This window comes from Nannospalax galili, unplaced genomic scaffold (assembly GCF_000622305.1).
Source record: "Nannospalax galili isolate Female #2095 unplaced genomic scaffold, S.galili_v1.0 scaffold155, whole genome shotgun sequence".
NCBI classification, from domain to species: domain Eukaryota; kingdom Metazoa; phylum Chordata; class Mammalia; order Rodentia; family Spalacidae; genus Nannospalax; species Nannospalax galili.
Window position 1 is genome coordinate 4,581,437 of NW_008339923.1, and position 16,279 is coordinate 4,597,715.

Consider the following 16,279-nt stretch of genomic DNA (forward strand, 5'->3'; position numbering starts at 1 on the left):
CATAAATAACATATAGTTCTCATTATCTCAGTTAAAATGTATATGTAATTATGGTAACAGGTAATAACATTATGGGATTCTTGGATTATTATCAAACTCGGTTAAAACTTATTTACCAATTAAGAATATATACCAGGCAATGAAGTACTTAGAAAATTCATCTTTAACAGGAGAAAAAGATTCATTAAGAAGTACTTTTCACACATTATTGACTAAAATAATGAACTGGGGCTCATTTATGGTAGAAAGTACTAAAATTTTTTATTCTCTAGAAAACTGTCACCATGCACTTAGCCCAAGGCAATAACTCTCTTACCTCAGCTACAGAAAGCACACAGAACACAGATGGACGACGGGGATCAATGCCTTCTAATCTCATTCCAATCTGAAAACCATTTTCATGCTCCGGAAAAGACTGATCCTATGAAATTTCATAATACACTATCAGCTCTTGAGATTTCTGCACAATTTTATATAAAACATTTTATGTCACCGATATGTGGAATCTAAGTTAAGAGAATTCATAGAAGCAGAGCAGGAAAGTACCACAGGCTGGGAGTCAAAAGGTTCAAAGTTGGAGTTAGTTGGAATACATGGCAAGTATTTAAAGTGATGAATAAGTTCTACACTGTGGAATAAATATATCATATCAGCACTGTGTGACCCATAAATATACATGTCTATAATTTGTCAAAATGTGAAGTAACATAGAAACTTAATTTAAAATATTAATGTGGAAAATAAAAGGTGAATTTTTTTTAAAAATAATTTTTATTATTTTTTATTTTATTTGTATGAGTGTATTGCCTACATGTGTGTAAGTGCACCACTGTTGTGCAATGTCCAAGGTGGTCACAAGAGGGTGTCAGATTCCCTGGAACTGGAGTTACAGATGGTTGTTAGCCACCATTTGGGTGCTGGGACTCAAACCTGGGTCCTCTGCAAGAGCAGCATTCTTAACCACTGAGCCATCTCTCCAGCCCTGAAAGGTGAACTATTTATTTATTTATTTATTTATTTATTTGTGTTTTTTGTTTTGTTTTGTTTTTAAATACATTTTTACTAATTCTTTGAATATGTCATACATGTATAACAATGCATTTTGATCATATTCATCCCCCATCTCTCACCCTGTCTCCTCCTGGATTCATACTTATTGCCTCCTAAATTAATGACTTTTTTTTTTTTTTTTTAAATAACCCACTGGGTAGAATTTGTGCTGACAATAAATTCATGGGTATGGAGCCATCCAGTGGTACATGGTTGACCTAACAGGGGCAACATCCCTTAAAGAAAACCGAGTCTCCCTTTCCCAGAATGTATCAACTGTCAGTAGTTCCTCAATTAGGGAGTGGGAGCTCCTGATCCCCTCCTCCACTCCATGCTGGAATGTTGACTGGCCTGATCTTTTTATGAGTCTTCTGTAAGCAACTATAGCTGCTGTGAGCTCATGAGTGCAATGGTCTTATCACGTCCATAAGACACTGCTTTGTTCGGGTCATCCTTGTCCTCTAGCTTTTATGATCTTTCCACTCCCTCTCCCATCATGGTCCCTGAGACTTTGGGGAAGGGGATATATCGATGTCCCATTTGTGGTTTTTAAAAAATATTTTATTGAGTTTTTGTGCATTTCATATAATAGATCTTAATCAAATTTACACCCCCTCCCCCATAACTCCCCCCACCACTGGATTTCATGCATTCTGTCATACATGTTAAGTTCTATCCAATAAAGCATTTGTACCCAGAAGTCCCTAGGTGCCAGGTCATCCATTAGCATCTAGTCAGCCTATCTAGAATCACACCCTTAAAGAAGATCTATTCTCTCACACCCAGCAGTAATCAGTTGCCAGTATTTCTTTGGCTAGGGTTGGAGTCTGCTACCCATTTCCCAGTTCTATGCTGACTTTTTGTTTGATTGAGTCAGCATGGGTCTTGTGCACACTGTCATCATTGTTGCAAGCTCATATGAGCAAGTTCCTAGTAGTCTGAAAGCCTGTGTTTCCTTGTGTTCATGCACCAACCCTGGCTCTTACAATCTTTCCATGCCCTCTTCCACGATGCTCCCTGAGCCATAGGTGGGTGAGAGTTAATATAGGAGTCCTATCCAGGGACATGCACTCTGTAGCCTCTTGTTCTCTAAAACTTAGCCAGTTGTGGCATTCAGTGTGCATCGCACTTTGTTATGTGAGGAGCTTCACTGGTAAGAGTTGAGGGATATATTAGTATTCTCTCTTCTCCCTGTTCTGCTATGTTCCATGAGCCTTGGGTGTAGAAGCTCCACTGTAGATGTGTCACTTAGGGCTGGGCATCTCTCAGACATATATTATCTGTCTATGACCAGTTGGAACTCTGTAATAGCCTCCATTTGCGGCTAAGCATTCCACTCTGCACTTTGATCCATTGTTGTGTTTCTGTGTTAACCACTGTACAAAGAAACTTCCTTGATGTGATCTGATAGCTGCACTAATCTACACATACATAGATAGGAATTTAGAGGGAAGTTTGATATTATGTCCATTTAGCCTAATTATAGTAGTAGATTTGGAAGCTAAACTTTTTAAAGATTTATTTTAAGTATATGAGCATTTGTCTGCATATATGTATGTGTAGCACATGCATGTCTAATGCCTGCATAGGTCAGAAGAGGGTGTCAGATTCCCTCAAACTTCAGTTACAAATGGATGTGGGCCACCATGTTGGTGTTGGGAACTGAATCTGGTTTCTCTGAAAGAGCAGCAAGCGTTCTTAAACTGTACCATTTCTTCAGTCCTAGAAGCTGAAATTTAAAAATATACTTTCAAACAGTTTATCCTTGACTCTTTATGTTTTATGAACTCACTCATTCTCTTTGCCCATTCCATCTCTCAGTACTCTGGACAACACTACTTTGATGATTATACACATGCTCTATCCTCAATCTGTGACTGGACTCTTCATTTTGTTTACAGTGACTATGATATAAGGAGATACGTTTTTATTTTTCCTAACAAATTCCTGCTGTGTGACCCAGGTTAGCCTTGATCATATGATTCTCCCACCTCCATACTTTGAATATTGAGATTATAGCTGTGTGCCACTTCTAATATTAATACAGTAAAATCCATGAAGCTGTATGTCTTATGTATAGCTGCACACCCAGACTATGGAATCCTAACTCTAAAACAACATAGATATTCTCCCAACATTAAACTGTTAAGAGTTCTGGAGAATATTTCCCTTTACCTCCCTGATTCCTTTTCATTATCCTGGTTCTTGAAGTTACAGAGAAGAACAATAGGAGGCAGGTGTTCTAAGGGAGAAATGGATAAAAATAGGGGTATTTAAATGGGAGCGGGGAGGGAGGGTTATACAAGGAACCTGGGGGATAAAGGGAAAGAAGGAGCTCAAGGGAGGTGGGACATAGGAACTGGTATTATCACAGGAGAAATGGGGAAAATGGGGACACTTAAATGGGGGAAAACATGGAGGGCTAGACAGGGAGAAAGAGAGAGAGAGAAGAGAGATAAATAATGCCTAACTAGTTTTAAATAACCAGAAGGAATCAGATTAGTCCAACAACCTAAGGACAAATTACATATACAATATCTCTACATGAATTCAAGTGTACAGCTAAAGGCTACATAGCAAGAAACAGTGCCAAAAAAGAGAAACTTTCCTTTGAGTTATTTGGCTATGGTGGTCCAAAAGATCCCCCAAATTACACAGGCTATTGCCACAGACATTGAGTGCTTCCCAGAACTTGAAGATAAGACCCTATTGCTGAAGATAGAACATACTTCAGACCCAGGATTTGGAGCAATGGAACTGGAACTGACCTGGAAGCCACTTCCCTTGAAGGAAAGCTCTCATAGCTTATAAAAGTGCCAAGGGGAAACATCAATCAATGGTCCAACACCAAATTCAAGACCGAATAACTACATCAATAGCTGGCACAACATATGACATTGGTGCAATAGTGGCTCTTTTATCTTGGAGGCAATCAAAAGCTACCAAGTTGGACTAAAAGACCATTCACTCAATAGGAGGAAACCCAAGTGTGGTACTATAAACATAACCAAAAACACATGGCTGGAGAGGTTATAGATCTTAGAGAAAACCCCAAGACTATCATATCCCTAGATTAGTGTAATTTCTTACTATGTACAAAATACATATCTTTTATTTACAGACAAATATCCCAGTCAACACTCATCAAAGAAGTTTCTTTTGCCCCAGATGAAGACTATTACAGAGTACCACAACTGGTCACACACAGACATTGTCTATGAAGTGCCCAGGGCTAACTGACACATCTACAATGCAACCTCTACACCTACACCTAACAGAACATAGAATAGGGTTAAAGGGGTCACTAATGAATCTCTCAACTCTCTTTAATGAAGCTCCCTCATGCAACAGAGGACCAGGAACACAGAAATTCACAAATGGCCAAAGCATAGGGATTAAGAGTCTGCAGAATGCTAGTTCTTGGACAGAACTCCTATATTAAACTTCACCCACCCAAGGCTCAGGGACCATTGCGGGAGGAAGAGGGTGCAGAAAGATTGTAAGAGCTGGGGAGGAGGTGCACAACCATATGGAAATAGAGTCCTACAAGGTCCTGTGACCCTAGTCATGTGAATCTACAGCAATGCTGTCAGCATACACAAGCCCCATGCAAACTCAAGCAGACAAAAACTCAGCATAAAACTGGGGCTGAGGAAATGGACAGCACACCCCAATCTTAGCTGAAGAAATTATTGGCAACTGGTTACTGCTGGGTGAGAAAGAGCTGATCTTCCTAAAGTAAGGGACTCTAGATAAGCTGACTAGACCTCAGTAGATGAACTTGCACTGAAGAATGTCTGGGAACACTAAACACAATAGGCCTTAACACACATGACATAACGTATGAATTCCAGTGCATGGGGCTTTGGAAGGGTGCCAGTGAGTACAGGGGCATAAAGACTGATTGAGATGTTCTACATGTAACACACAAAAATTCAATAAAAACAAATTTTAAAAATTTCTGGAGGAGCCAAGTTGATGGGTCAGAGCCAGGCAGTATCTTCTAGTTTCTCAGTGGCTTCAAAAAAAAAAAAACAAACAGTGAGAAGCCAGCTTCCCAATAATGTGGATTAGTGGATTAATAAACAGACATGCTGAATTTCACATTGTTAAGACACAGATTTAGATACTCTGGTTCTAAGAACAGAGTCAAAATAACTGAGGCTACTGCAGCCAGGTGACAGAGCAGAGATAAGGGGTAACAGAAAAGGAAAGAGGGAGAGAAACTGGAAAAAAACCAGCACAGGAATAGATGCAGAACAGAAATGCAGCCTGGAGGTAACGGATCTAGGAGCTGCACAGTATGATACCACAGGAGATGTACTCTCTTTCTCAGGGTAAAGCAGGGTACTCCAACCAGGAATTAGCTTGAGAAGTAGCATACAGTATTGGCACACTGTTCCAGGAGCATTTACCTTGTGGCACTGAGTAGCAGCAGCAGAATGTTACTGAAACTCATTTGAAAAATATATGCAATAGGATTCAGGTCTGACTCACAGAATGGAGTAGGAGTGACCTTCCTTTTAATATTGTAGCTTAAGTGAGTTGGAGACAGAGCAAACACGCACAATGATGTTCAGAGATTGGGACTCTGAAAACAAGTCCTAGAGAAGAACCGGCTATATCCTTCTGTCCATGACAGCTTGTCTTCCTACCCTGCATGTGGGCCTCACAGGGCACATAAGAGCCATATGCCTAGCAGAAATCAATGGTAGCTCAACTCTGGCATCATATCAAGTCAAACTCCATCAAATGGAATTTAGGTTTTACTCTGCTCTGTACTAGCAAGCATGGAAACATAACTATTCCGATTGTTTTCCATGTTTAACCACTCCCACTGACCTAACTCTGAGTGAAGACACAGAAAGGGATGACTATAACTGGCCTTTATTCTCCAAAGGGTACACAGGCCAGCAAGACTCGGAAAGGAGGAAACCTTGGCAAAAATAGGGAATATTCATTTGTGCCTGTACAATCACTCCAACAGAGACATTTGGTTACTTTTTAGCCTACAACCCTGGTCAACTGTGCCCTGGTCAGAATGAAGTGACATTCTGTATCTTTTTTGATTAATTTTAATTAGAAGTCTATTTTGTAAGATATTAGAATCACAATGCCTACTTGTTTCTTGGTTCCATTTACTTGAAATAATTTTTTACATACTTTCACACTAAGGTAGTGGCTATCTTTGAGGTGAGTTGAATTTCTTACATACAACAAAAAGATAAATTTTGTTTCTTTATTCATTCACTAGTCTGTGTCTTCTGACAGGAGTCAAGGCCATTGATATTTAAAGTTATTACTGCAAAATGTGGATTGGTTACTGTCATTTTATTTTTTTGTGTTTTTGGTCCTATTTTGTGTTTCCATGATTATACCTCCATTTGTTTTCTTTCTGCAGCCTCTTGGGTAAGGCCATTCCTTTCTTCAGTTCTTTGAATTGATTTAAGTATTCTCTGTAGGGCTGGTTTAGTAGACATGAATTCTTTCAGCCTATTTGTATCATGGAATATTTTTATTTCCCATTAGACAATGATAGAAATTTTTCTGTGTAAAATATTCCGGGTTGGTATCTTTGTCCATTTAGAACTTGGAATACTCTGCTCCATGCTCTTCTAGCTTTTGTAGTTTGCACTGAAAAATCAGTGTTAATTTTGATGTATTTTCCTTTCTATGTAACTTGTTTTTCTCTTGCATCTTTCAATATTCTCTCTTTGCTCTGTACCTTTAGTGTTTTTACTATGATGTGCCATGCAGAGTTTCTTTTCTGGTCCTGTCTATTTGGTGTTCTGTGTGCTTCTTATATCTTGCTGTTGAAGATCTAGTCAATTCCATTGACCTGAGATTATTCTCCTTCCTGTATGCCTATGATTCGCAAGTTTGTTCTTTTTATGGTATCACTCAATTCCTGCATATTCCATTCTTGTGATTTCTTAAATTTTTCATAATCTTTGCTTGAGTGGTCCAGTTCATCCACTTTATCTTCCAGTCTTGATAGTCCTGGAATTCACTATGTAGACCAGGCTGGCATTGAACTCACGGAGATCCGCCTGCCTCTGCCTCCCAAGTGCTGGAGTTAAAGGCGTGCGCCACCATTCCTGTGATTTTTAACTTTTCACATTCTTTGCTTGAGCAGCCCAATTCTTCAACTTTATCACACAGTCTTGATAATCTGAGTCCACTTCATTCATTCTGTTGGTGAGGATTTTTCCCATCATTTCGATTTGAGTTATTGAGTTTTTCAATCCATCTTCACTTCAGTCTGAGTTGTCTTCAATATTTCTATATCTTTCATGAATTTACTTTTCAAATCCTAAATTGTCTTTGTCACTTCATTTATCTGTGTATTTGTATTTTCTTTAGTTTCAGTTGGGAATTTGTTTCTATCCTCTTTGAATTCTTTTAGTTGTTGCATGTTCTTTAAATTCGTTTACTTCTTTGATCAGGTTTATGATTGTTCTTTTAAATTGTGTGTTCTGGGGTTCCCCTAAGTAGTTCTCATTATAGAACACTTCGATAGGACTTGTGGGGTGTGGTGGGGACATATTATTTTGGTTTTTCATATTACTTATGTTTTTACATTGTAGTCTGGGTATATGCATTTCTTTTGTTGGTTGTGTATCTAATTATTTTTAAGTTGATGTTTGATTCAGTTTATATTGTTGCTTTAGTTAGGTTGCTTTCTGATTGGGTATGAATAGCTAGTTGGTCGGTGCTCAGGTTCTATCTTTGGGTTTTTTACTGAAGGGACAGGGTAGATCTAGGCAGGTTAGTCAAGAGTTCTCCAGGAGGGTGAAGGAGCTATACCAAGTTGGGGTGGTATGGCTCGTCTGGAACAGTTCTACTGCTCTCTGATAGCCTCAGCAGGAAGGGCCCAAGGCTCAAGGAGAGCCACTGGAAACAGGATGGTTCTTATTAGTTAACAGAGGTATCTGGTTTTTATTTTTGTTTTGCTGTTGTTATCCTTTTCCTGTCTTCATCTCCTCTGAGTGGCAAAATTCCTTTGTTCTACAACTCCCCCCACTTTTTGTAATTATGGCCTCTGTTTCTTCCTTTCACTCTTTTATTTACCATATTCTCTGTTATTTCCTTGTTTTCATAAGTCATCTTTTAAAACTTTTCGATTTATATTATTTCTGCTTCCATCAATCTTGCTGTTGTTATTAGAGTTATGCATGATATGACGGGTATTTGGTTTGTACTTTACCTCTGAAAGAAGTTCACTGCTATTTGCTTCTACTACTGTCTACTTCCCCTTCCATGTGGTACTAGGGATCAAGCACAAACTTTGATTTCACAGTGTAGATGCTGTCACTAGTAACAGTCTCAACTCAGCTTAGAGTCAGCACATTATGCTCAACACAACTCACCCAAACCCAATGTTTAACAATACTGTAACTCAAAGAAGAGAAAAGATAAAAACCCCAAGCCAACAACCAGTCCCCAAGTAGGTGGGGTTTGAGGAGACTTGAAGACCTACTCTTGGATAATCCCCCACAGCAACGACAGATAATAACCACAAAGACTGTGGTTATTACATCTACAGAGGGCCACACTATTTGTCACTGTCATGACATTTCAGGGTCTACAATATTGATAATTATAGAAGGAGCATCAAAGAGCATGCAACCGATAAACACAACTATGTACAAAGCATCTGCCTTATCTACTGATGCATCCTGCTCTTGTAAGACCTAAAGAGAAAGCAAACGACCTCAGGACTCAACTCATTATGCACTTTTGCAAAAGACACTAAACCCCATCAAAGAAGTCAAAGGGAAACTATACTACAAACTCCAATTAGAAATATATTCAATCTCTCACTAAAATCTGATAATTCTTAGTCATTTGGTCCAAAACATTCTTCAAAGTAGAAGATCTATCCATCCAAACAGTTGCACAAATATCAACTCACAAACAATACAAGACAACAAAGCATCATGATTCCAAAAAGTTTTCTAATCATCTAGCAACAGACATCAAGTATAATGAAGGAGATTATATGTCACATAAGGAAATTAAGAAATGACTTTTTAGGAGATTAATTAATTCCAATAAAATACAGAAAATTACTGGATAATTAAGGCAGGCAATAAAAACAAAGAAGTTCAATAAATGGAAAAGAGAGGAGGACAAACTAAAAGAAATCTTGGACGTAAAAACTCGGTAAGTCAAATAAAAACTAAGTGGAGTCTTGAGGAGGCAAAACAGAATTTTACATCTTGAACACAATGCCCATGGCTTAAAAGAGTAAGACAGCAATAAAGAAAAATAGGAAATTATGAATATAACATGAAGGATCTTTAAGACATGACTAAAAGAACAAAACGTGGTATTTGTGGCAGAAGAATATACTGAGGCACAAATTAAAGGTATAGGAAACTTATTCAGTGAAACAACAACAGGGATCATCCCACCTTGAAAAAATATGGACACCCAGGCACAGAGATTGTTTAGAAATCCAAGATATGACCAGAAAAGAATCTCTTCATGCTACTTTTAGTTAAAATGCTAGCAGTAAAGAACCAAGAAGGAATACTGAAAGCTGCAAGAGAAAAGCACCAATTCATTTATAATGGCAAACAACATTTGAATAACAGCAGATTTCTCAACAAAAACTCTGAAGGCCAGGAAATAACAGGATGATGTGTTTCAGTCCATGAAAGAAAATAAGTTCCAGCCTAGATTATTACATCTAGAAAACTTATCCTTCAGAAGGAAAACAAGGCAACTGTAAGTGAACAGTTTATGACCACTAAAGTTTTATTGCAGAAGATACCTAAAGGAATCCTAAACACCAGTACAGGAAGATAACCCCAACTATGAGAATGCAGAAAAGAATAAATCCCACTAGAAGACTAAACAAGCAAGTGATAATTGGGAAACAATTACATATTAAGAAAACAAAATGTCAGGAATTAGTACATACCTTTCCATTACAACATTGAATGTAAATGGTTCTAATGTTCCAATTAAAAAATCAAGATTGGCTGATTGAATTTTTAAAAATATCCTACTGTTTTCTGCCTGAAAGAAACATACTGCTCCACCAAATATATACACTCTGAAAGTAAAGAGAAAAAACAATATTCCAGATAAATTAGATCTATAATGAAGCAGAAGTAGTTATACTCATCAGATAAAGGGGATTTCAGGTGAAAGAAGACACAGAAATTCACTACACATTTGAGAAGGAAACAATACAAAAAGAAGAGTCAGAGAGACAGCTCAGTGGTTGAGAGCACTGGGTGCTTTTGCAGAGGACAGGGGTTCGAATCCCAGCACCCACATGGTGGCTAACAACCATCTGTAACTCCAGTTCCAGGGGATCTGACACCCTCTTCTATCCTCTGTGGGCATTGCACAAATGGGTGCACTTACATACGTGCTGGAAATACACTCAAGCACAAGAAATAAAAATGAAAAATAAAATAATACAATTTAAAAACAAAAAAACATGATAACCACATGTGTATTGAATACCTGCACACCAAGTGGCACAAAATATATACAATACAAAGTACTAGATATTTATTAACAACGAGAAATGCAACAAACTTCCTATTTATGCCTTATGAACAAAAGAGTGTGGAATGTAAGGTGAAATTTATGAACAAAACCCTAAAGGGTGGGCTTCCTTGAGGGCAGGGACTGTGTCTTTTCTGTTTGTTCTATATAGCTCTCAGCACACTCTTGGTGCTTGATAAACATTATATCATACCAACAACTAAGCACATTTTTGGATCTTTTTTCAAATGTCTTCTGGGTGTAAAACTTGGTTAATGTACAGTGGTTGATTTGAAGCTGTCATATAAAATCTGCCTCTCCTAATATAATAAAAAATAAATGGAAAATATGAAATAAAACTTGACACTTAGGCTGCACTATAGTTAAAATGAAACATTGATAAATGAAATGAAAAATCTTCAATGATTTTTCCTTAATGAATATAAACAGATAATTCTTCAATAGCTTAGTATGTTGGTGCACATCTCTATTTGCAGTACATGAGAGGCAGAAATGAGACTGAGACCTGAGGTCAGCCTGGGTTACATGGAGAGATGCTTTATCTAATAAATAAAACAAAAATTACTCAATAAAATAATTCAAAATGAACTCAACAACACAATGAAAACATTATACATAATGACTAAGGTGGTTTCATTTCAGGAATGAAAGGATGGCTCAATATATGTAAATAAACAAATGTAGTATAGCTTCCCTTTGAATTCTTTGGTGGGGATAGTGTCTGTGGCACAAGTACATAGTAAGTTGGATCCTGAGGTCCTTACTTTCTCTTTAGGTCCTATAAGGTCAAGATACTTTGGTAGGTGAGGCAGATGCTTTTTACATGGTTGTGTTTGTAAGGTGCTCTTTAATTACTTCTACAATTATCAACATTGTAGAGTCTAAAATGTCATGAGAGTGACAAACAATGTGGCTCTGCATTCAAATGATAAATGAAACAACTTCAATTGCTTAAAAGACATCCTCAGAATATTTGCAATACAAGCATTCTTTTCAGTAGTTCTTTGAACTTTCTCTAAAATAGAACATATTTTGGGCAAAAAGCCAAGTGTAACAAAAAATCAAAATAATTACTTGAAGCTCATCAGATCGTAATGGAATGAAATTAGGAATCAACAGCATGGGGAAGTACAGAAAATAGACAAAAATGTGAGATTGGGCAATAACCTTTCAATTATCAGTGATTCACTGAAGAAATCAAGGAGGAAATGGAAGTGGAAACATAAAAGAATCTATGGGATACAGCAATAGCATTCTAAGAGGGGAGTTTATAGCCATGAGTGCCTACAAAAACAACCACAGTCAGAAAGCGCTCACTTAAGTAACCTAATAATGCAACTCAGATTCTTAGAAAAAGCAGAAGACAAACTCCAAAGCAGAAAAAAAAATAATGGTCACAGCTGAAATTAATAAAATAGACTTTAAAAGAATGATTCATGAGATTAATGAAACATAAGTGGTTCCTTTAAAAGATTAACAATTAACCAATTTTTTCAAGAAAAAAAGAACTACATTAATAGAATCAGACCAGGAAAGATGTTACAACGATGTCAGTGAAATTTAGAGGATAATTAGGGATTGAAAAATGTATACCTTAAAAGGTTTTAAAAATCTAAAGTAATGAGTGTATTTCTAGATGCATATTACTTACTAAAATTTACTTTGGGTATTTTAAGAAAAATAAACAGATCAATAACAAGTACTAGATTGATTTAAAAAAGTCCTATGACAGGATAGATTTGCAGAACTTTTACCAGTCTTATAAGGAAGAAAAACCATCATTATTTCTCAAATTTTTCTATAAAATAGAAAGGAAACAAATGCTTGCAAACTTATTTTACACAGTAGATATTACTTCATATTAATACTGAGTAAAATACAACACAAATGGACAAATTTCCTAAATGAATATAAACAGAAAAATCTTCAATAACTTGGTATGGTAGTGCACACCTGCATTCCCAATACATGGGAGGCAGAGGCAAGAGAAGAAAGCGAGTCCAGAGGTCAGTCTGGGTTACACGGATACATACTGTATCAAAACAACGAAATAAAAATTACTCAATAAAATACTTTCAAAATGAACTCAACCCATTGAAAACATTATACATAATGAGCAAGTTGATTTCACTTCAGGGCTCATGGAGTTTCAGAGGGTCACAGTCCATCATGGTAGGAAAGCATGGTGAAGTTCATGGCAACAGAAGTATTGGTTAAAACTCCTTTATCATGAGGAACCAGGAAGCAGAGTGTGATCAGAACCAGGTACCAGGTATAAGCATTAGAGGATCCTTATATATACAAGGATGGTTCAGTATATCAGATAAACAGAATCAAGTACAAAAAAAGCATACAATAATCTCAATGCACACAGTAAAAAATTGACAAAAATCAGTGCCCTTTCATAAAGAAGGACCTGAAGAAAGTAGAAAAAGAAGGATTATACATCAACACAATAAAGTCTATATACAACAATTCCATATCCAGCAATATATACAATAGAGAAATTTTGAAAACATTTCCTCTAAAATCTGTAACAAGAATTTGGACTTTCATCACACCTATTTAATATACTACATTAGATTTTCACCAGAGCAATAAAACAATTATGATGGTTGGAATCAGAAATGTCTCCCTCCCTCAGTCTCATGTTATTCCTGCCTCCTCTGCTCAGCTGGTGGCACAGGTAAAGAAGTTACAGGATCTTTAGAAAGGCCTAACCAGAGCAAGCAGACCTCCAGGGGCAGGCCTCTAATGCTTATCCCTTGTACCTGGTTCTGATCACACTCTACTTCCTGGTCCCTCATGATAAAGGAGTTTCCACCAATACTTCTGGTTCCATGAACTTCACCACGCTTTTCCTGCCATGATCGACGAAGGCCCTCTGAAACCGCAAGCCAAAGCAAATATTTCCTCCTATAGGTATTTTCATAACAATGAAACAAAAATTATTAATACAGTAAATTGGAGAAGAAAGAAAACTGGTACCAAAAATTGGATCATTGCTATGAATAAACTTGACCATGTGGCTCTTACACCTTTGGAAGAGGTTTCTGAGAGGAATATTTCCAAGATGTGTGCTAGAGCAGTCCTAAAATTTTCTGCATAGCACTCAGTGGGAATAAAGGTTAATATCACTGCACAACCCACAGGCCTCTCTCCAATCTGCAGGCCTCTTTCTCTGGGTTAATTTGATCACACCATCCCCACCTTGACTCCCCCAGCCTCAATCACTCTCCCATCTCCTCTGCAGGCCTCTCCTCCTAGCCTGGGTCCTGTCCCATTCCTTCTCTTGGTGCCCCAGACACCTGGGCTTCCTGATCTTTGCACCCAGACTAACTCACTTCCTTCTGGGTTCCCCAGCAGCACTCTGGGCATGGCCCCTCCCTCACCTCCCTCTACTTCCCTGGACCTGAAAAACCCACCAGCCTCTTTCCTGGACACCAGAGCTGACCTTTCTTCTCCATGATCCTTTGCACCCAGACCACCCCAGCTCCACAGTGCAGTCCCCAGGAGCCCTTGGGACTGCTTCCCACCCCATCTTCCTTTGCATCTTTGGGTGACACGGCCACCTGCTGCCCTACAACAGCATCTTTCCTAGGCCTGGCTCCCAAGCCAGTCCAACCCCAAATTCCTGGGGCCAAAATTTTTCCTGGAGGAATCCAGACATTAGGAGAAAGCCTGAAAACATCTGATCCTCATCTGAGTTGGGCCACTGTGGGACCTCCTGAAGACAAAAGCAATCTGGACACTTGAACATAAAATCAAAAGAGAGAACCGGAAGCTTAGATGAACGAACTTTTCATGCCCAAAAAGTAAACCACAAAGACACAGAAAGTTCACAGAAAGAAGCAGACCTAAACTTGAAGGCTTGAGTCTCACACAAGAATCAGAAACTACAAAAGAAATTCACATAATAATAGAGAAAAAAATAATAGCATGAAAAACAAAAATAACATATCCCCACCAAATACAAAATGGCCTCTAGAGGAGTACAGAGAGAACCCCCTAGAGATAATGCAGGACATGGAACGCAAAAGAACAATTATAAACATGATAAAAGAATTCCGTGAACTTAAAGAACACACAAAAAAACGAGTCAAAGAACTGAAGGAAGATAGGGATAAACTTCTGAATGAATTCAGAAAAGAGTTAGAAATATGGAAGAATACTCAGGCTGAAATGAAGAAGGAAGTGAAACACTCAGTAAGCCAGTTAGAAGCAACAGGAGAAAGCCTTAACAATAGGATGAATGAAATGGAAAACACAGTATCAAGACTGGAAGATAAATTGGACAAACTAGACCACTCAAGCAAAGATTATGAAAAATTTAAGAAATCACAAGAATGGAATATACAAATCATAGGCACACAGGAAGGAGAATACCAAAATAATAGCATGGACCAGATCTACAACAGAATCATAGAAGAAAAATTTTCAAAATTAAAGAAAGACATGCCCATACTAATACAAGAAGCATATAGAACACCAGACAGGACCAGAAAAGAAAGTCTCTGTGGCACATCATAGTAAAAACACTAAACGTTCAGAACAAAGAGAGAATACTGAAAGCTACAAAAGAAAAACAAGCCACGTATAAAGGAAAACCCATTAGAATTACAAGTGACTTTTCAGTGCAAACTATGAAAGCCAGAAGAGATTGGACCAAAGTATTCCCAGTTCTAAATGACCACAGATGCCAACACAGATTACCTTACCCATAAAAATGTCTGTCATAGTTGAAGGGAAAAGAAAAATCTTCCATGACATGAATAGGCTGAAGGATTTCATGTCCACAAAACCAGCCATTCAGAGAGTTCTTGAAGCAATACAAAGAACTGAAGAAAGAGCGACTATACACAAGGGGTGATGGGAAAAAATTCAATGAAGGTATAACTGTGGAAATGCACAGCTACATCAAGAAAGTAAACAGAAATAAAAATGACAGGATTGAATACTCATCTTTCAGTAATAACTATAAATATTAATGAACTGAAATCCCCAGTCAAAACACACAGACTAGGTGAATGGATTAAGAAAAAGAAAAACAAACCCATCTATTTGTTGTCTGCAAGAAACTCATCTCACTTTCAAGGACAGACACTACCTCATGGTGAAAGGATCGAAAAAAATATACCAAGCGAATGGTACTAAGAAAAAAGCAGGCATTGAAATTTTAATATCTGACAACATAGACTGCAAACTAAAACTAATCAGAAGAGATAAAGATGGCCACTTCATCCTGCTCAAAGGAACAACTGACCAAGAAGATATTACAATCATGACCATATAGTCACCAAAACTCTAGTACACCCAACTTCATAAAAACAGTACTGCAGGACTTTAAGACCAAGATTAATCACAACTCATTAATAGTAGGGGAATTCAATACCACATTGCCTCCATTACAAAGGTCAACAGGACAGAGAATTAACAGAGAGACAGCTGAATTAAACAATACCACACATCAAGTGGGCCTAAGAGACATCTACTGAATATTCTACCCAAGCACCAAGCAATATACATTCTATTCAGCACTCCATGGAACTTTCTCAAAAATTGACCACATACTGGGGCACAAAGCAAACCTCAACAAATACTAAAAAATTGAAATAGTCCCATGCATTCTATCAGACCACAATGCAATAACGCTTAAAATCAACTCTGGAAGAAGCCCTAGTCACTACACAAACTCATGGAG

The 16,279-nt window shown here is 37.7% G+C and overlaps 1 protein-coding gene across 1 annotated transcript in view; it reads right to left on the reverse strand.

Moving 5' to 3' along the window:
• The window catches only part of L3mbtl4 (L3MBTL histone methyl-lysine binding protein 4), a 354,152-nt gene that overhangs the window by 309,850 nt on the left and 28,023 nt on the right, over nt 1-16,279 (reverse strand). The window contains exon 2 of the mRNA XM_008834704.1: nt 317-421. Within this exon, the coding sequence (XP_008832926.1) occupies nt 317-421 (105 nt within the window). The remainder of the gene's footprint in view (nt 1-316; nt 422-16,279) is intronic.